The following is a 15048-nucleotide window of genomic DNA, read 5'->3' on the forward strand; positions in this document are numbered from 1 at the left end:
ACAGAGATGTAGGGGACGCTAAGAGAAACAATTCGATACAGGGCACTTCTGTTCTATCGAGCAAAAGCCACTTAAGTTACGATGCATGCCTGCTGCAAAAGATTTTTAATATCCTCTCACACTCTTATGCCAACAACTTTAATTAACACCTGTAAGTTAACCTTTTCAGTGAGGGAATTCAGAAAAAAAAGTTTTGTGCAGCACGCATGTACTGTAGTGTAGTGTAATTTGAAATTGTTTGTAGTTATTTGAGTGTGTGTGTCATCATTTTGTCATTTGGAAATAGTCAGTGTAGCTGTCGACACTAGAAAATGGAGAGACAAGGGGAGAAATCTCAACATTTCTGAGGTGTTCTTCTGCTCGAGTTCAATACAGAAGTGACAGCAGCAGATGCAGCCAGAAATATTTGCATCATGTCAGGGATAATGCCACTAAATTGAGGGGGGGGGGGAGAGGAAGAGAGGGGGGGGGGGGAGAAGAAGAGAGAGGTGGGGGGGGGGGAGGGAAGAAGCAGGGGGGCTGAAGAGAGAATGGGGGGATGAAGAGAGAAGGGGGGGATGAAGAGAGAGGGGTGGGATGAAGAGAGAAGGGGGGGATGAAGAGAGAAGGGGGGGATGAAGAGAGAAGGGGGGAGGGAGGAAGTAGGGGGAGAGAGCGGGGGGCCGAGGGGGGGGGGAGAGACAGTTTTCTCGTTTTAAGGAGAATTGTTTTGACATTAGTGAGTCACAGTTTGATGAAGAGTGTTTTAACATATTAATCCACCATGATTCATGTGAGTGTACTGGCAAATGTGATGAACTGTTATCATTACACCATCGTGCAACAATTTGCTTGCAATGGGGAAGGTTACAAAATTATGCACTCCACACAAACTAAGCCTACGCACAAATATCAGCGAGTGGCCATACGTGCAACTCTGCTTGCTTATCATCAATCTGCTCGTGAAGATCACTGACCACCCTGTATCATTACTGGTGACGAAAAAATGGCGTCTTTGTGCTACCTTAAGAGAAAGAAAGGAATAGTTTAATCCAAACAAAGCAACTCCCCATACAAAGACCTGTGTGCACTAACATAAAATAACGTTGCACATCTGTGGAACAGTGACAAACTGCTCCCCTGCGGTGTTACCAACACTGGTGACATTTACGGTCAATAGCTGTGACGCCTTGCAGATACAATCTGAGAACAACGACCAGGAAGACTGCGCAGTAATGCCTGGCCACATTCTGCTAGACTGACAATAAATGCTGAACAGAAATTCAGTTGGAAAGTCATTCTGCACCCGACTTATTCACCTGATCTCGTGCGCTCAGTTTTTTACCTTTTCTATCTGTCGAACAACCTTCGAGGAACTTCCTTTCCGGGTGAAAATGCGCTCCGAATGCAGCTCGACGGACAAGTTCTTCGCTCAGAACCACAGATTTCTATAGTCACGGAATCATAAAGTTACCCCCCTGTTGGCAGACTTGTAAATAGTGAAGGAGAATACGTGTGTACCTGCCGAGTTTACTAAACTTGTGGAAAAACTGTACACACTTATGCACCAACCAAATACACGCCTTATAAAGTACAAGCTCGAAGTCTGACGATACAACATTGTCTTGTAACTGCTTGGCACCCACCAATAATGAATGCTCTTATCAAATCTGTAAACGTGAGTGAAATTGATCTTAATTATGTGATACAATACCTTCATCTGAAAGGTCTTAGTCCAACTAATACCAAAACTGAGCTAGATTCTACTCAGGGAAAGTCTGCTCCTTTGTTTACAACAGTAAAATATTGGGTAGTGAAGTGTAAGTCGGGCTGCACAAGCTGCCGAGATGAAATTCGAAATGGTCGACCAAAGGAGGTGCCGATGCCAAAATTGTGAAGAAAATGCACAGAATTTTATCGGTTGACCACTGACGAAGTGAGAGCTAGCGGATATCCCAGTCATTTCAGAAAGTGCTACGCAGCACATACCGATTGAAAATCGCAACAGATGAGCTCTGTGTGCAAGACGATTGTCACTTTTACTCGTAACAGAACAAAAACAGCACCGCGACTGTGTTCATTCGAGGTGTGGTGATGTTTTGCTGCAATAAAGCCAAGTTTTCACGTCAATTCGTAACCCTGGATGAAACACGGGTCCATCACTTCGCACCTGAATTGAAGAGATAGTCATGACAGCGGATTAAACGGGGAGACTCTGCTGCAGAAAAAAGCAAAGACAGTTCGATATACGTGCACGGTCACAGCGTCAATTTCTCGGAATGCGCACACGGTGATTTTCACCCATTATCTTCAAAACGAAAAGCAGTCAGTATAAACTTACTGCAGCATTTGACTGAATAAATCACACAAATACTTGCACTTTTAGCACTTTAGCCACAGCCCAAATCGGCGAGTTAAAGTTCGAACTGCTTCTTCGTGTACCCTATTTGCCAGATTCAGCCCCTTCTAATTATTTTACGTTTCCAAACTTGAAGAAACGGCTTGAACATCTGGACCACCAAAATGACAATGCCGGACATACCCTTATATAGCGAGATGTGAGAACACTCTCGAACGTGATCGTTTTGGTGGCCCAGGTGTTACGGTGTGGGGAGAGAATGTCACACGGTCGTATTGACCTGCAAACTGTAACTGTGACACTGTACTCCTACTCCACGTGCAGCATTTCAGGGGATGCATTCGTCTCAGACTTCATTTAAATGGATGACAATCCACGACCACACGGAACAGTGGAGGTGGAGGACATTCAGTGAAAGGACTGGCCTGCACTTTCCCTGAATTTAAGTCCTATCGAGCATACGTGGGATGCATCGGACAGACATATTGCGGCACCGTCCACGTGCACGATCAACCGTCTGGCAGTTGTCAACAGCACTGGAGGACGAATAGATCGTGCTGCCACAAAAACTCGTTACCAATGTTGTGGCCAGCACGGGAGCACGTTTTAGAGCACACACTGCTGGTCTGTGGTGACCACCACAAATTGCCTCGACTTCAGTGTAATTATTGCCTTTCGATTAAAGCGTCCTTTCTGTTCGTGTCATTGAATATTTCTTTGAGCTACCTTCTGCACTGTAGCAGTTCTTTCTATTTACGATCGAAGTTTCACTGGCTATGTTACTCAGTGACATATCAGTGTGAATCACGAGGTTTTCCCCCCGGCTGCTGGCGGTAATTCCTTAGGTTACTTGGAACAAAAAAATGTAAATACAGTAATTTGGTCAGATCCATAATTAAGGAGCTACAACAGAGTCACCAAACATGCCACGGTGTATGAACCGCTACACTTGTGTTCACAGGACACATGACCAGTCTTAGGCAGACAAATGCAGCGAGTGTTGCGTTGACATAACAACCGAGCTGTTGATATTGCAATCACTGTTTACTGTCATTGTCTCCTGTGCACAGTGCACTTCGCAATGCCATACAAGTTTTCAGCGCAGGAGTACGGAGAGATGGTGTACATTTTGGGCTTCTGTGACGGTAATGCGAAAGTTGCTGTTACCGAATATTACCGTCGGTATCCTGATCGTAGGATTCCGAGTGCCAGAACATTTAGTGGAACATATCGAACATTGCTAGAAACTGGTACTCTACCTCTTCTTGAATATCACGATGTCTTTCAGAGTGAATACGAATACTAGGAAAACATTTTTAATTCAGTAGAGCGCAGTCCTCTTTCATGCGCAAGACGCCTAGCTACCAGATTGAACATTTCACAATCTAAGCTATGCAGGATTCTTCATGAGAATGGTCTGTATCCTTTTCATGTGGAAGAAGTTCACCATTTACAGCCACACGATTGTGCCAACCATTTGCACTTTTTAAATGGAAATCTGCAGCTCTATCGCTTCACAGTGTTCGGTGATGAGGCAACCTTGACAAGAGATGGCATCAACAACATGCATAACACGCGTGTCTGGGCAGACGAAAATCCCCGTGCCTCGGTAGAATCTCAATTTCAACACAAATTCAGTGTCAGTATCTGGTTTGGTGTTGTGTCTGACCAGTTACTGGGGCCGTTCATCCTCTTGAGAAACTGGAATGGTCAGATGTACGGTAACTTTTTACGAGAAGACTTACCGCAGCTTCTCGAAGATGTCCCTCTGTAAACAACATGCCACACGTACATCCGGCATAATGGGGGACCTACACACTTCCACCGTGTGGTAACGGCTTATCTTAATCGGCAATTCCCATGTTGACGGGTAGGTCACGGGGCCCTATGGACTGGCCTGCCAGACCCCCAGATTTAACATCCCTAGATTACTGCATCTGCGGGTGGATGAAAGACGTCGTGTTCAGAGTTAAGGTGGAAACACGAGAAGAATTGATAAGACACATTTTCGATGGCGCGACGTCAGTAAGGAATGAGCGTGTGAAATTACTGAATGCTACCTGTGCAGTTCACTCCCTTGCGAATCTTTGCCTTCAAATGCAGGGAGGAAAATTTGAACACTTGCTTTAAATCCACACTGAATGCAAGAGACTGCTACAAAATTGTTTACTTATTATGTGCATTTTTGATAGTGAAATCCTACAATAAGAGTTTTTTTCTGTCATTTTTCTGCAAATCGAAAGCCGCTCTAAAAATATAAAAACTGCACAGGGAAAGACTGGAACTGCACGGCGCAGGTGTAAGGGCTTCCCAGAGAAACTTCTGCAGCGCTGTCTAAGGCAAAGTACGGGCTTGCTGAAGTTTTATTGGGTGGCCCTTACACATCCACCAAAAAATCCCAACCTCTCCCTGTGCGACTGCGATACTTTGATGGAGTCCTGAAGAAAGACATTTGTGGCCATTGATTTGCTTTGGATGAAGAGGTGCACGTTCGGATACAATCTTGGGTCTGCAGGCAACCGCAAATATTTTTTTGGCATTGACTATGTTGTCCCAAAGTGGGAGAAATGTATTAACGGTTACAGCGATTCTCTACGAGGGTGGGGGTGAGGGGTATTACTTACTTGTTCCATCTGTCTCTTTTCTTCATTTGACTGCCCCTTATAACAATAACGCCTCCGCATCTGAATCACTAGTGTCATTGCAAAAGAATTCACATTTGATTCTAAATTCCTCCTCAGATTTTTCCTTAAGCCAGGCTCACAAGGGCCAAGGCAGCTTTGCTTCCATCAGGAACCACTGTGCACAGTGACCGCAGATTGCAAGAAATGAGAGGCACGCAGCGGTCTGTCGCAATCCCGTAAGTTTTTACTATACTTGCAAATCTAGATTTCGAGTATAAGTAGCCATCTTCACACACTCGGAGAAGTTCGTGTCGCCATATATTCTTACAGGTGTACGAGCAGAAGAACACCCTTTGCCCACACACCTGTAAGAACATACGGCGACATGAACGTCCGAGAGTCTGTGAAGATTGCTACGTATACCCGAAATCTAGATTTGCAAGTATAACGAAAATTAAAGGCAGCTAGCATTATGCGGGTTCGCACAGAACACACGACCAAAGAGACAGTGCAGTCGGCACACGGGACGATTTGGCTAACGTGATTCGCGCTGTCCGAGCTCTCCGGCGGCCACTGTCAGCTTTACTCGGCTCGCAAACCGTGCAGTTTCTTTACAAAAAATGGACACACGTAAAATAGCTGTGTTAACTCTGTTAGTGATTGTCAAATAAGAGCAGAAAAAATTGCGAAGAAGATTCTGGACACGGCAACGGATTGAACGGCGAATTACTAATACGGGAACACTGCATAATGTCGTACGATTATCTGAGATACGTACTGGTATCAGTTATTCTTAACTCGACTGAATTTTCATCCCATTTTCAGTTTTAAAGTGAATATAGCTAAGGTATATGTTTAATGACAGTTTGTGCGTGCACGATGTCCGTATTCTCAATGCTGCATTGACTACCAACACACTGTAATGACATATTTCATCATATACATTCCAAGATCAACATTCATTTCACTATTTCATTCCAATGGAAGAGATTTTTCCTAAGTGGCTCACTATCACTGAAAAATATATTCACTGGCAAGAGACTAACACGAGCCAGTCCATAAATCCAGAGACAGTTACACATATTTTACAGAAAGCTTCACGACAGCCAAAACTTCCAGTGCGTTAACTTGTGTTTACTTTCAGGCAGAGATTGGCTGTCACGTTAAAATTTCTGGCTACTAATGCTGAAGATTAGATGGGTAGATCACATAACTAATGAGGAGGTATTGAATAGAACTGGGGAGAAGAGGAGCTTGTGGCACAGCTTGGCTAGAAGAAGGGATCGGTTGGTAGGACATGTTCTGAGGCATCGAGGGATCACCAATTTAGTACTGGAGGGCAGCGTGGAGGGTGACCAAGAGATGAATACACTAAGCAGATTCAGAAGGACGTAGGTTGCAGTAGGTACTGGGAGATGAAGAAGGTTGCCCAGGATAGAGTAGCATGGAGAGCTGCATCAAACCAGTCTCAGGACTGAAGAACACAACAACAACAGGGAAACATTACAGTTTGTTGGCCTTTGCCATAAGAATTATAATAAATATGTTTGACTTTTGAGGTAATACTTGTATTGAATGACTTAAGATAGACCCAGAATCTTTTAGAAAACAAAATGTAGTGGGGAGGGGGGCTGGGAGTGGAAAGGAAGGAGGTGGATGGGAACCTACTACCTTTACCTTCACAGCTATAGAAGTCACAACACTGTGAACTGCGCTACAGTTTGTACACCGCAACCAGGTGACAATAAAAGGCATGAACTGTGCAAACACTATGTCCAAATGTCATCATTTGATATTTAATATGTAAATTGTACCAAAAATGCACAATTTTGTTATATCATCATTGCGCTGTAGCACTTGAGTGGTATACTTCTGTAGCACACAAATTATAATACTAAAAATATCGACTATAGGAAGCCTTTACCTGCCAGTATGTAGTCCTGTCCTTTTATTCCAACAAATTTTAGCTAAAATGACGTGTTTTCGAAAGATCTTCAATCTGCTGATGCTTTGAAACAGTTCATATTCGTACCGAGTACTCTACGAGAAAGAAAATACCAAATACGATGTTTTAACACCGTACAACACGGCAGCAACCATGTTCTACTTCTAATGTAAAACAATGCCTCATCTCCCTAGCAAAGTTCCTGTTTGAGACACAAAAATCCGACACGCTCAAATCTTTATTTCACACTTTACAGTGTACTCGTATGTGGAATTTCACACCATCACACGGCCAGCTCCTCGTCCAGTTCGTTTTCACGTCGAGTGAGAGGACGGCTTTAGGTAAGGTGGTCCGGGACGGGCTCCGCTATGCCTCTCGAGGCCACGCGAGGATCTGCCAGAAGAAAGATGCGCCACACCGTCAGGATTCCTTCGCCGGCAATAACGACCGGACGGATCGACGACGTGCCGATCTCGTGTTCCGCGATCACAGACTGCTCGTCTTACTGCAGCAGTAGGTAGCAGTCAGCCGGTCGGACCGAGCACAACACCTAATCTCCAGGTGGTGTTCACATTTTGTTTTTACAATAAGACATTTCATATACCTGTATTAATTTGTAATTTATTTTCAAGTGAATGGTAATAAATAATTATAAATATTTTTATTAAAAATTACAGTCAATTATTTGTTAATTAACATTTTCCCTGTGTAATACATACAGAAGGTAAGAAAAATTCGAAAAAACTGCTACCGTGAGATTTTTAACGACAAACCTCTCGATTAAACAACAAACACCACAGACACAGACGTATTCTCTCACTCTGAACACTTCCCGATCGTGGAGTAAGCCACCCTGATTCGTGTCAGTTAAGTGTCAAATATAATTTAAGATGGTGTATCATATTCTGAATTGAAACTATTTCCTGTGGTGCCCACAAGCATAAGTTAGATATTCACAACACACTCACCCGCTCACGTAATCGGCTGCAGGTGAAGCTCAGGAGGTGGTTAAGCTGGCTCCGCTTCATGCGGTTCTTGTCGTCTCGCTCCACCCCCATGTCCTGTTCACATTACAAAACAATGTCTTGAGAACAAAACACTAACAAGCTGAAAGAAAGACACGGCTGTCAGGCAACATACAATTTTCTGTATAACAAGACAGCAATTGCAGAATCCGAGAAAGCTGTTAACAATGTCAATAGAAAAACAGTGATTGTAAAGTTACCTACAATTCCTACAGGAATCTGACTACAGCTTTAAGAGTCAACAAACATAAAAGGGAAGCACAGGTTGAGAAGAGAGTGAGAGAGGGTTTTAGCCAATCTCCGACGTTCCTGACTCCGCATATTGAGCAAGCTGTGAACTCCGCATATTGAGCAAGCTGTGACGGAAAGCAAACAGTAATTTGGAATGGTAATTTAGGTGAAACAGGAGTAATGGAATATAGTCAGATGAAATCAGGTGATGCTGAGAGAATTAGATTGGGAAACAGGACACTTACAGTAGTAGACGGCTTTCGCTATTTGAGCAGCAAAATAAGCGACAGTCGTCAAAATACACAAAATATAAAATGCAGGTTGGCAACTGTACGAAAACTTTTGTCGGGAGGGGAGGGGCATATTTCTTAACTTAAATGTTAGGAGATTCCTTTTGAAGGTCTTTGCTGTGAGTGTAGCCTTGTATGGAAGTGAATCGTGCACCATTACTCAGGCATTACGAACTTCCTACTAACCAAAAAGTCTGTTGTGCTGTCTTACACTGAAACTCGGGCAGTGACATACTTGTTTTGTAAATAAAACTGCCTTTTCCTTCTGCTGGTTACTTTATTTATCCCATACGCATTTAGCCTTCTCCTGTCCTAAGGCATCATCAGTGGTACCTATAACGATACAGTTTTGTTAGTTATTGATTATCAAACACTTCACAATTTTTTGTAAAAAAAGTAATTACTTACGATTTGCTGATCTGCATTTCCTCACATCTGGTCTGGAGGTTGCACTACCACTTTTATCACTGCCATATAATCACATCTTTTGTGTTATCACCTACCACACACTGTTCACCATGTTTCTCACTCTTTTTTTGTGGTGGATTATTGTCAGTCGATACAACTATTTCGTCGTACACTTCTTTCCACAGCATAAATATTGCGACTCCACTATGTATTTCATTTTCTTTGGTATGTTTACCAATTTGTTGCGAACCAAATGAAGTATATGTTCGTTACGAACTTCTATTTGTGATGTTTATACCGCGAGCGCGCGCACGCGTGTGCGTGTGCGTGTGCGTGTGCGTGTGCGTGTGTGAGAGAGAGGGAGGGGGGGGGAAATACAGCCGAACCTTTTGGGGGGGGGGGGGGGGGGGTGTACTAGCTGTTAGCAAGTGGCTGAAAACTTTGGTGACAGCTGTTTTGACTTTTCGTTTCAATATTCTGTGGAGGGGTTCATGGATGAGTGAGTGTAAAGATGTTGGGTTCTATTATTATTACACTGGACAGTATTATTATATTAATACTTTTTGCGATTGTTATTCTATTATTTTATCTATTAGTGTAAATAATGAGTTGCTGGCATGTGTACTTGGTCATTCAACAGGGTTTTCCCCTCTGCTTTAGTTTTACGTTTGTGGTAATTTTCTTGCATGGTCAGGTGGTGTTTTTTACTGTTGATTCTAATTATTTTCATGTCATCTTCTCTAGTGGTTGGTTTGTGTTCTGCAAATGTGGCGGGGTTTGTCCATATTTCCAGGCTCTCATGTGTTCCTTGTATCTGACATCAAATGTTCTCCCTGTTTGCCCTATGTATGTGGCTTCACAAGTGTTACATTGTAGCCGATATATACCTGCTTTCTGGTATATGTCTCTGTTTTTTGTCAGTTTTGGGGTGTATTTTTGTATAGAATTGTCTGTTGTGTATGCTATGTTTATTCCCTGCCTTTTGAAAATGTCGGTGATTTTATGGGCGAGTTTGTGTTTGTATGTCACTGTGTACCATCTTGTGTTTTCTTTCACCTTTTTCTGATTACCTTGTGTAGTTGTCACGGGACGGCGTCTTTGTGTTTAGTTCTGTTGTGTTGTTGTCTGTGGTTTGGAGCTTTCTGCTTTTATTTTCCTTTTAATTTTGTTGTTTAGCTTTGTGACTGTTATTATTGTAACCATTATTTTCTGAAAATAATTAGAATCAAAAATAAAAAAAACACCACCTGACCATGCAAGAAAATTACCACATACATAAAACCAAAGCAGAGGGGAAAATCCTGTTGAATGACCAAGTACACATGCCAAGCAACTCATTATTTACACTAACAGATAAAATAATAGAATAACATTTGCAAAAAGTATTAATGTAATAATACTGTCCAATGTAATAATAATAGAACCCAACATCTTTACACTCACTCATCCATGAACCCCTCCACAGGTTATTGAAATGAAAAGTCAAAACAGCTGTCACCAAAGTTTTCAGCCACTCGCTAACAGCTAGTAAAAACCCCCCGCCACCCCCCCCCCCCAAAAAAAGAGATGTTAAGCTGTATCCCCCCCCTCCTCCTCTCTCTCTCTCTCTCTCTCTCTCTCTCACACACACACACACACACACACACACACACACACACACACACACACACACACACACACACGTGCGCGCGCGCGGTATAAACATCACAAATAGAAGTTCGTAACGAACATATACTTCATTAGGTTGGCAACAAATAGATAAACATACCAAAGAAGATGAAACACGTAGTGGAGTCGCAATATTTACACTGTGGAAAGAAGTGTATGACGAAATAGTTGTATCGACTGACAAAAAAACAACAGTCCACCACAAGAAAGAGTGAGAAACATGGTGAACAGTGTGTGGAAGGTGAGAACACAAAGATGTGATTATATGGCAGTGATAAAAGTGGTAGTGCAACCTCCAGACCAGATGTGAGGAAATGCAGATCAGAAAATCTTAAGTAAATACATTTTTACAAAAAAACTGCAAAGTGAAGTGTTTGATAATCTATAGCTAACAAAACTGTATCGTTACAGATACCACTGATGATGCCTTAGGACAGAATGCGAAACGCATATGGGATACATAAAGTAATTAGCAGCAGAAAAAGGCAGTTTTATTTACAAAACAAGTAATTATATGCTTGCTGCGGAAGACGGCCACACAAACAAACTTGTCAGGCAGTGACACATGCCACTTGCCGGTAAACCTGCTGTGTCTGTGCCAATAGGAGGCACAAAATGGGTAGCGCTCTTTCAATTGTCGGCACTTCGAACTTGCAGAGAATGACGGTACCCTCGGAGAAATGGCAGCAAGGCTTGGGAACCAAAGCTAGGTGCACTCGGCATGTACGCTTGGGGGTCCCATTCGACATGTTTAAGAGGCTATTCTGGAAGGTATTGAGGGAACAGGGTGCAACGAACTGAAGACTGTCTCTCACATGGGAACAAATGGTGCCTGTCGGCTGTGCTCTGAGCTCGTACTCTATTCGGTGACTGGCAGTGAAGTTTCGAGCCGAACAGTTGTGCTCTCTGAGTTTCGACGAAGCTCCAGGAGTTCCACAACATAAAATGCTAAATTAAAAGAAATTTGCTCACTAGAAAATAGCTGAAGCACAAAAAAGTTTCAACTGGCTACGAGAGAAAGAAGATAAATTGATTACTCGCTCTTATCGGACAGGAACAGAGTGAAGAGGAAGAAGTTTTCTCGTTCTTTTTATTAAGAACGCTACAGATCAGACTTTATTAACAATTATAGTACAGGGTTACATCACCAGTAACAGTTACATTCTCAGCAAGTACACCAAGTCCTTTCATCCGTACACGTATTTTTTCATCATTACTAACTTTACGACAGGAGCGGGTACACAATGTAAGAGGCATATTACTATATACATAAATAGGTCTAGACTGGGTCTTAGCATCTATACCACAATGCCAGGTCTAACATTTTCCGCCACAGTCAAACCTATATTTACTATTTAAATTCACGAAAATCGGCATATTTTGTCTCGCAGACTTTTCTCAACATTTTTTCGACAGGAATTCTTTATAAATCCGTCATTATTTATTGAGGTAATGAGGGGTGGAGATAACACTGTTTCAGAAGTTTTTGTCGGTGTGGTAGAGACAAAAAAATACAGCATGTGCATAACCACTAGACACTTCTTACACCCACAACACCGTTTTTCTTTCTCACTTTGCAAATTACTATTTCTGGAGTGTGTTTTCCTGATGGGATTGGAGAGTAAAAATCTAACAAAACTTGAAAACAATTGTTTATAACTCACTTAATATTATAAGAAATTGAGTATGTTACAAACCCAGTAAATAGATCGATTTCTCAGCTTTCCGATAGTATAGAACAGTGGTTCCCAAAAGGCGGTCCACGGACCCCCAGGGGTCCGCAAGTTATGCCAGAGGGGTCCGCAAGATGCTATTAGAATACAAAATATGTTAAATATATTTCGTACGATAACAGATTTTTTGTTTTGGCTGCTCAATATTTTTTCAATAATGAATATGTCAATGTTTTCTCTGAGTACCAAAAATAGAAAAAGTATAAAAGGACTCTTAATTTGATTTTTTTAGGTACTCGATATTGTGATAAGACAAGGTACCAATCGTGCTCGACGAGGCGGCCCTCGAGAAAATTTTGTTGGGAACCCCTGATATAGAACATGTCACACCACCTATTAACGGAGAAGAAGAAACACCAGGAAGACACTATATCTGCTCGGCACGCGCCACAGATGGTAGCGTAATAATGACCTTTCAAACCTGCGACTGTTTGTGAGCTAGGCGTATAAGCAATGGGTTAATTATGAATACCACAGTGAATTCCCTTGACAGTAAGAACAAAAATTACAAAATATGTATGCTGACTAAGATAAAACTGAAAAATACACAAAAGACCTGACCATTCTCGGGGCCTACATTCAAGGTAGCTGTAACTACGAGAAAGTGACACGTTTTGACCTACCACAGCAGTGGGCACGGCTACGACCCCCGTCTCGGTGCAGGAATGTTCCTACAATCAGTAGGCATATCCAGTGGTGACAGCATGTGCCCTGTGTCTCTGCTACTTTGTTTTCTGTGCTGTGTCAAACCGAGTGCTGAAGCAGAAAAATCCCACTCGTGACGTGCTTTCTGCAAGTAGGTTTTCGTTCCCAAAAACTTGCAGAGATACTGTCGAACACTGACGGCATTAGGGTGAACGATACAAAACGAGTGTCAGCAAAAACTTGGCACAAAAATGTTTGTTTTTTTGTGACGACACACATCCACGTGCAGCAAATTGTACCGGAGAGCTCCTATGTGGTTTCGGATGGGAGGTGTTTCCTCACGCACCATACAAAACAGATTCTGTGTCGAGAGATTACCACCTCTTGCTGGCAGTGAAGACACGGCTCACTGCACTCTGATACTGACGCCGAACTGCGTGCCGGTATAAACCGAAGGTCGTAATTGCGAGCGCCACATTTCTACTCGTGCCACAGTACCGTAAGTGCCTCAATTAGAATGGTGACTGCGTAGAAAAATAGCTTAACAATGTACCTTTAAATCGTGTATACTAAAATTTGGTTTTTCTATATCATTAACTTTTTTATCTCGAAATGTCTTAGTTTCTGGACAGCCTTCACGCATCACAAATTTAGCAATGCTCTTTTATGGGTTTCTCACATAATAATGAAATTATTTTTCCAATTCTGTTTGTGTAATAAATTCCACTGTATAAATTCACCTGTGTATCCAGTTTCAGTACTATCGATACAAAAATGAGTGCTCTTCGAGTAATAAATACTAAAAAAAGAAAAGAAAATAAAACTACTAATTCTATCTTCGTCAAATCCACAGATATTAGCCAGCTTGCAATTAATGGCAGTTACCTACGGGATCACCACAATGAGTACAAATGGCAACCTACAAGTGCACACCCAGTTAGACGTGCAGTCTAATGCACTGCTTTCCGAGCGGGAAGGTGTACCGGTCCCCGGCACAAATCCGCCCGGCGGATCGGTGTCGAGGTCCGGTGTGCCGTCCAGTATATGCACGGTTTTTAAGGCGGTTTCCATATGCCTTGGCGAATGTGGGCCGGTTCCCCCACTCCGCATCAGTTACACTGTGTCAGTGATTGCTGCACAAACACTTTCTCCACGTACGCATACACCATAATTACTCTACAATGTAAACATTTGGGGTTACACTCGTCTGGTATGAGACGTTCTCAGGAGGGGGGAAGGGACCCGAAGGGGCCATACCGCACAATAACCCTGGGTTCAGTGTGGGGCGGCAGAGGGGTGAGTGGACGGCTGTAGCCTGTAGTGAGCCACTGAGGGCTACAGCCGGGACGAACCCTCTCCGTTGTTTCCAGGTCACCAGTTCCATACAATACATAACGACGGGGTGCCACGTCGCTCGACACACTCACCTTGCAGACGGAGCAGACGAAGGTGTTCTTGACGTCCTCGTCCGGCAGCTCGCCACGAGCCAGGCACGCCAGGTGGTAGACGCGGTGGCACGACGTGCAGCAGATGACGTCGCCGCCACGGTGGCACGAGAAGCAGTACCAGTCATGGCCATCGTCCTTCACCTACGGCACAAAACGAGTATTCTTTTCCCACTGCTGTAGTAGATATATTTCACTACGTAACATGTAACATACAGCGACAAGGAAAGGTACGCACAGACGTCGCCGATTTTCGAAGAGACCCGTTTACTCGTACGTCTGAGAATAAGGAAAGGCATTTGGTGCAATCTGACGAGCTACGGACTGTTGGAAGTAGGAGGAGCGAGAGGGGAGAACAGAGCGCGAGGAAAGGAGTGGGAGCAGAAAAGGTCCTAGTTACGTATTAGAGGTGAATGCTCAGGCTGTTACACAATGAAACCTGCTGCAGTCGGTAAGCTGTTAGTGGATTTCTTCAGTATTTCGGATTGAAGACCGACTAGGGTAGATAGCACAGTTTTCGAACAGATTAGAAACGACTACTCGACAGGGAGAGTATAGGATTCTTATTGTAGATGAGGAAGTCATAGATGAAGATGGTAAAAGTTATTTTGGGGACAATCCTGTGATACAGATAGAGAATGAGCTGACTTCAGAAAACGGTCCAGCATTATGTGACAGTGATGAGGGAAGTGGTTT

General features: G+C 43.0%; 1 protein-coding gene across 1 annotated transcript in view; it reads right to left on the bottom strand.

Moving 5' to 3' along the window:
* LOC124720190 (zinc finger MYND domain-containing protein 11-like) overlaps positions 1–15048 on the bottom strand; it is a 221012-nt gene that overhangs the window by 88085 nt on the left and 117879 nt on the right. The window contains exons 5-6 of the mRNA XM_047245513.1: positions 14335–14496; positions 7876–7968 (exon numbers count right to left, since the gene is read on the bottom strand). Coding sequence (XP_047101469.1) covers positions 7876–7968; positions 14335–14496 — 255 coding nt within the window. The remainder of the gene's footprint in view (positions 1–7875; positions 7969–14334; positions 14497–15048) is intronic.

Source organism: Schistocerca piceifrons, chromosome 11 (genome assembly GCF_021461385.2).
Source record: "Schistocerca piceifrons isolate TAMUIC-IGC-003096 chromosome 11, iqSchPice1.1, whole genome shotgun sequence".
In the NCBI taxonomy this organism is placed as follows: domain Eukaryota; kingdom Metazoa; phylum Arthropoda; class Insecta; order Orthoptera; family Acrididae; genus Schistocerca; species Schistocerca piceifrons.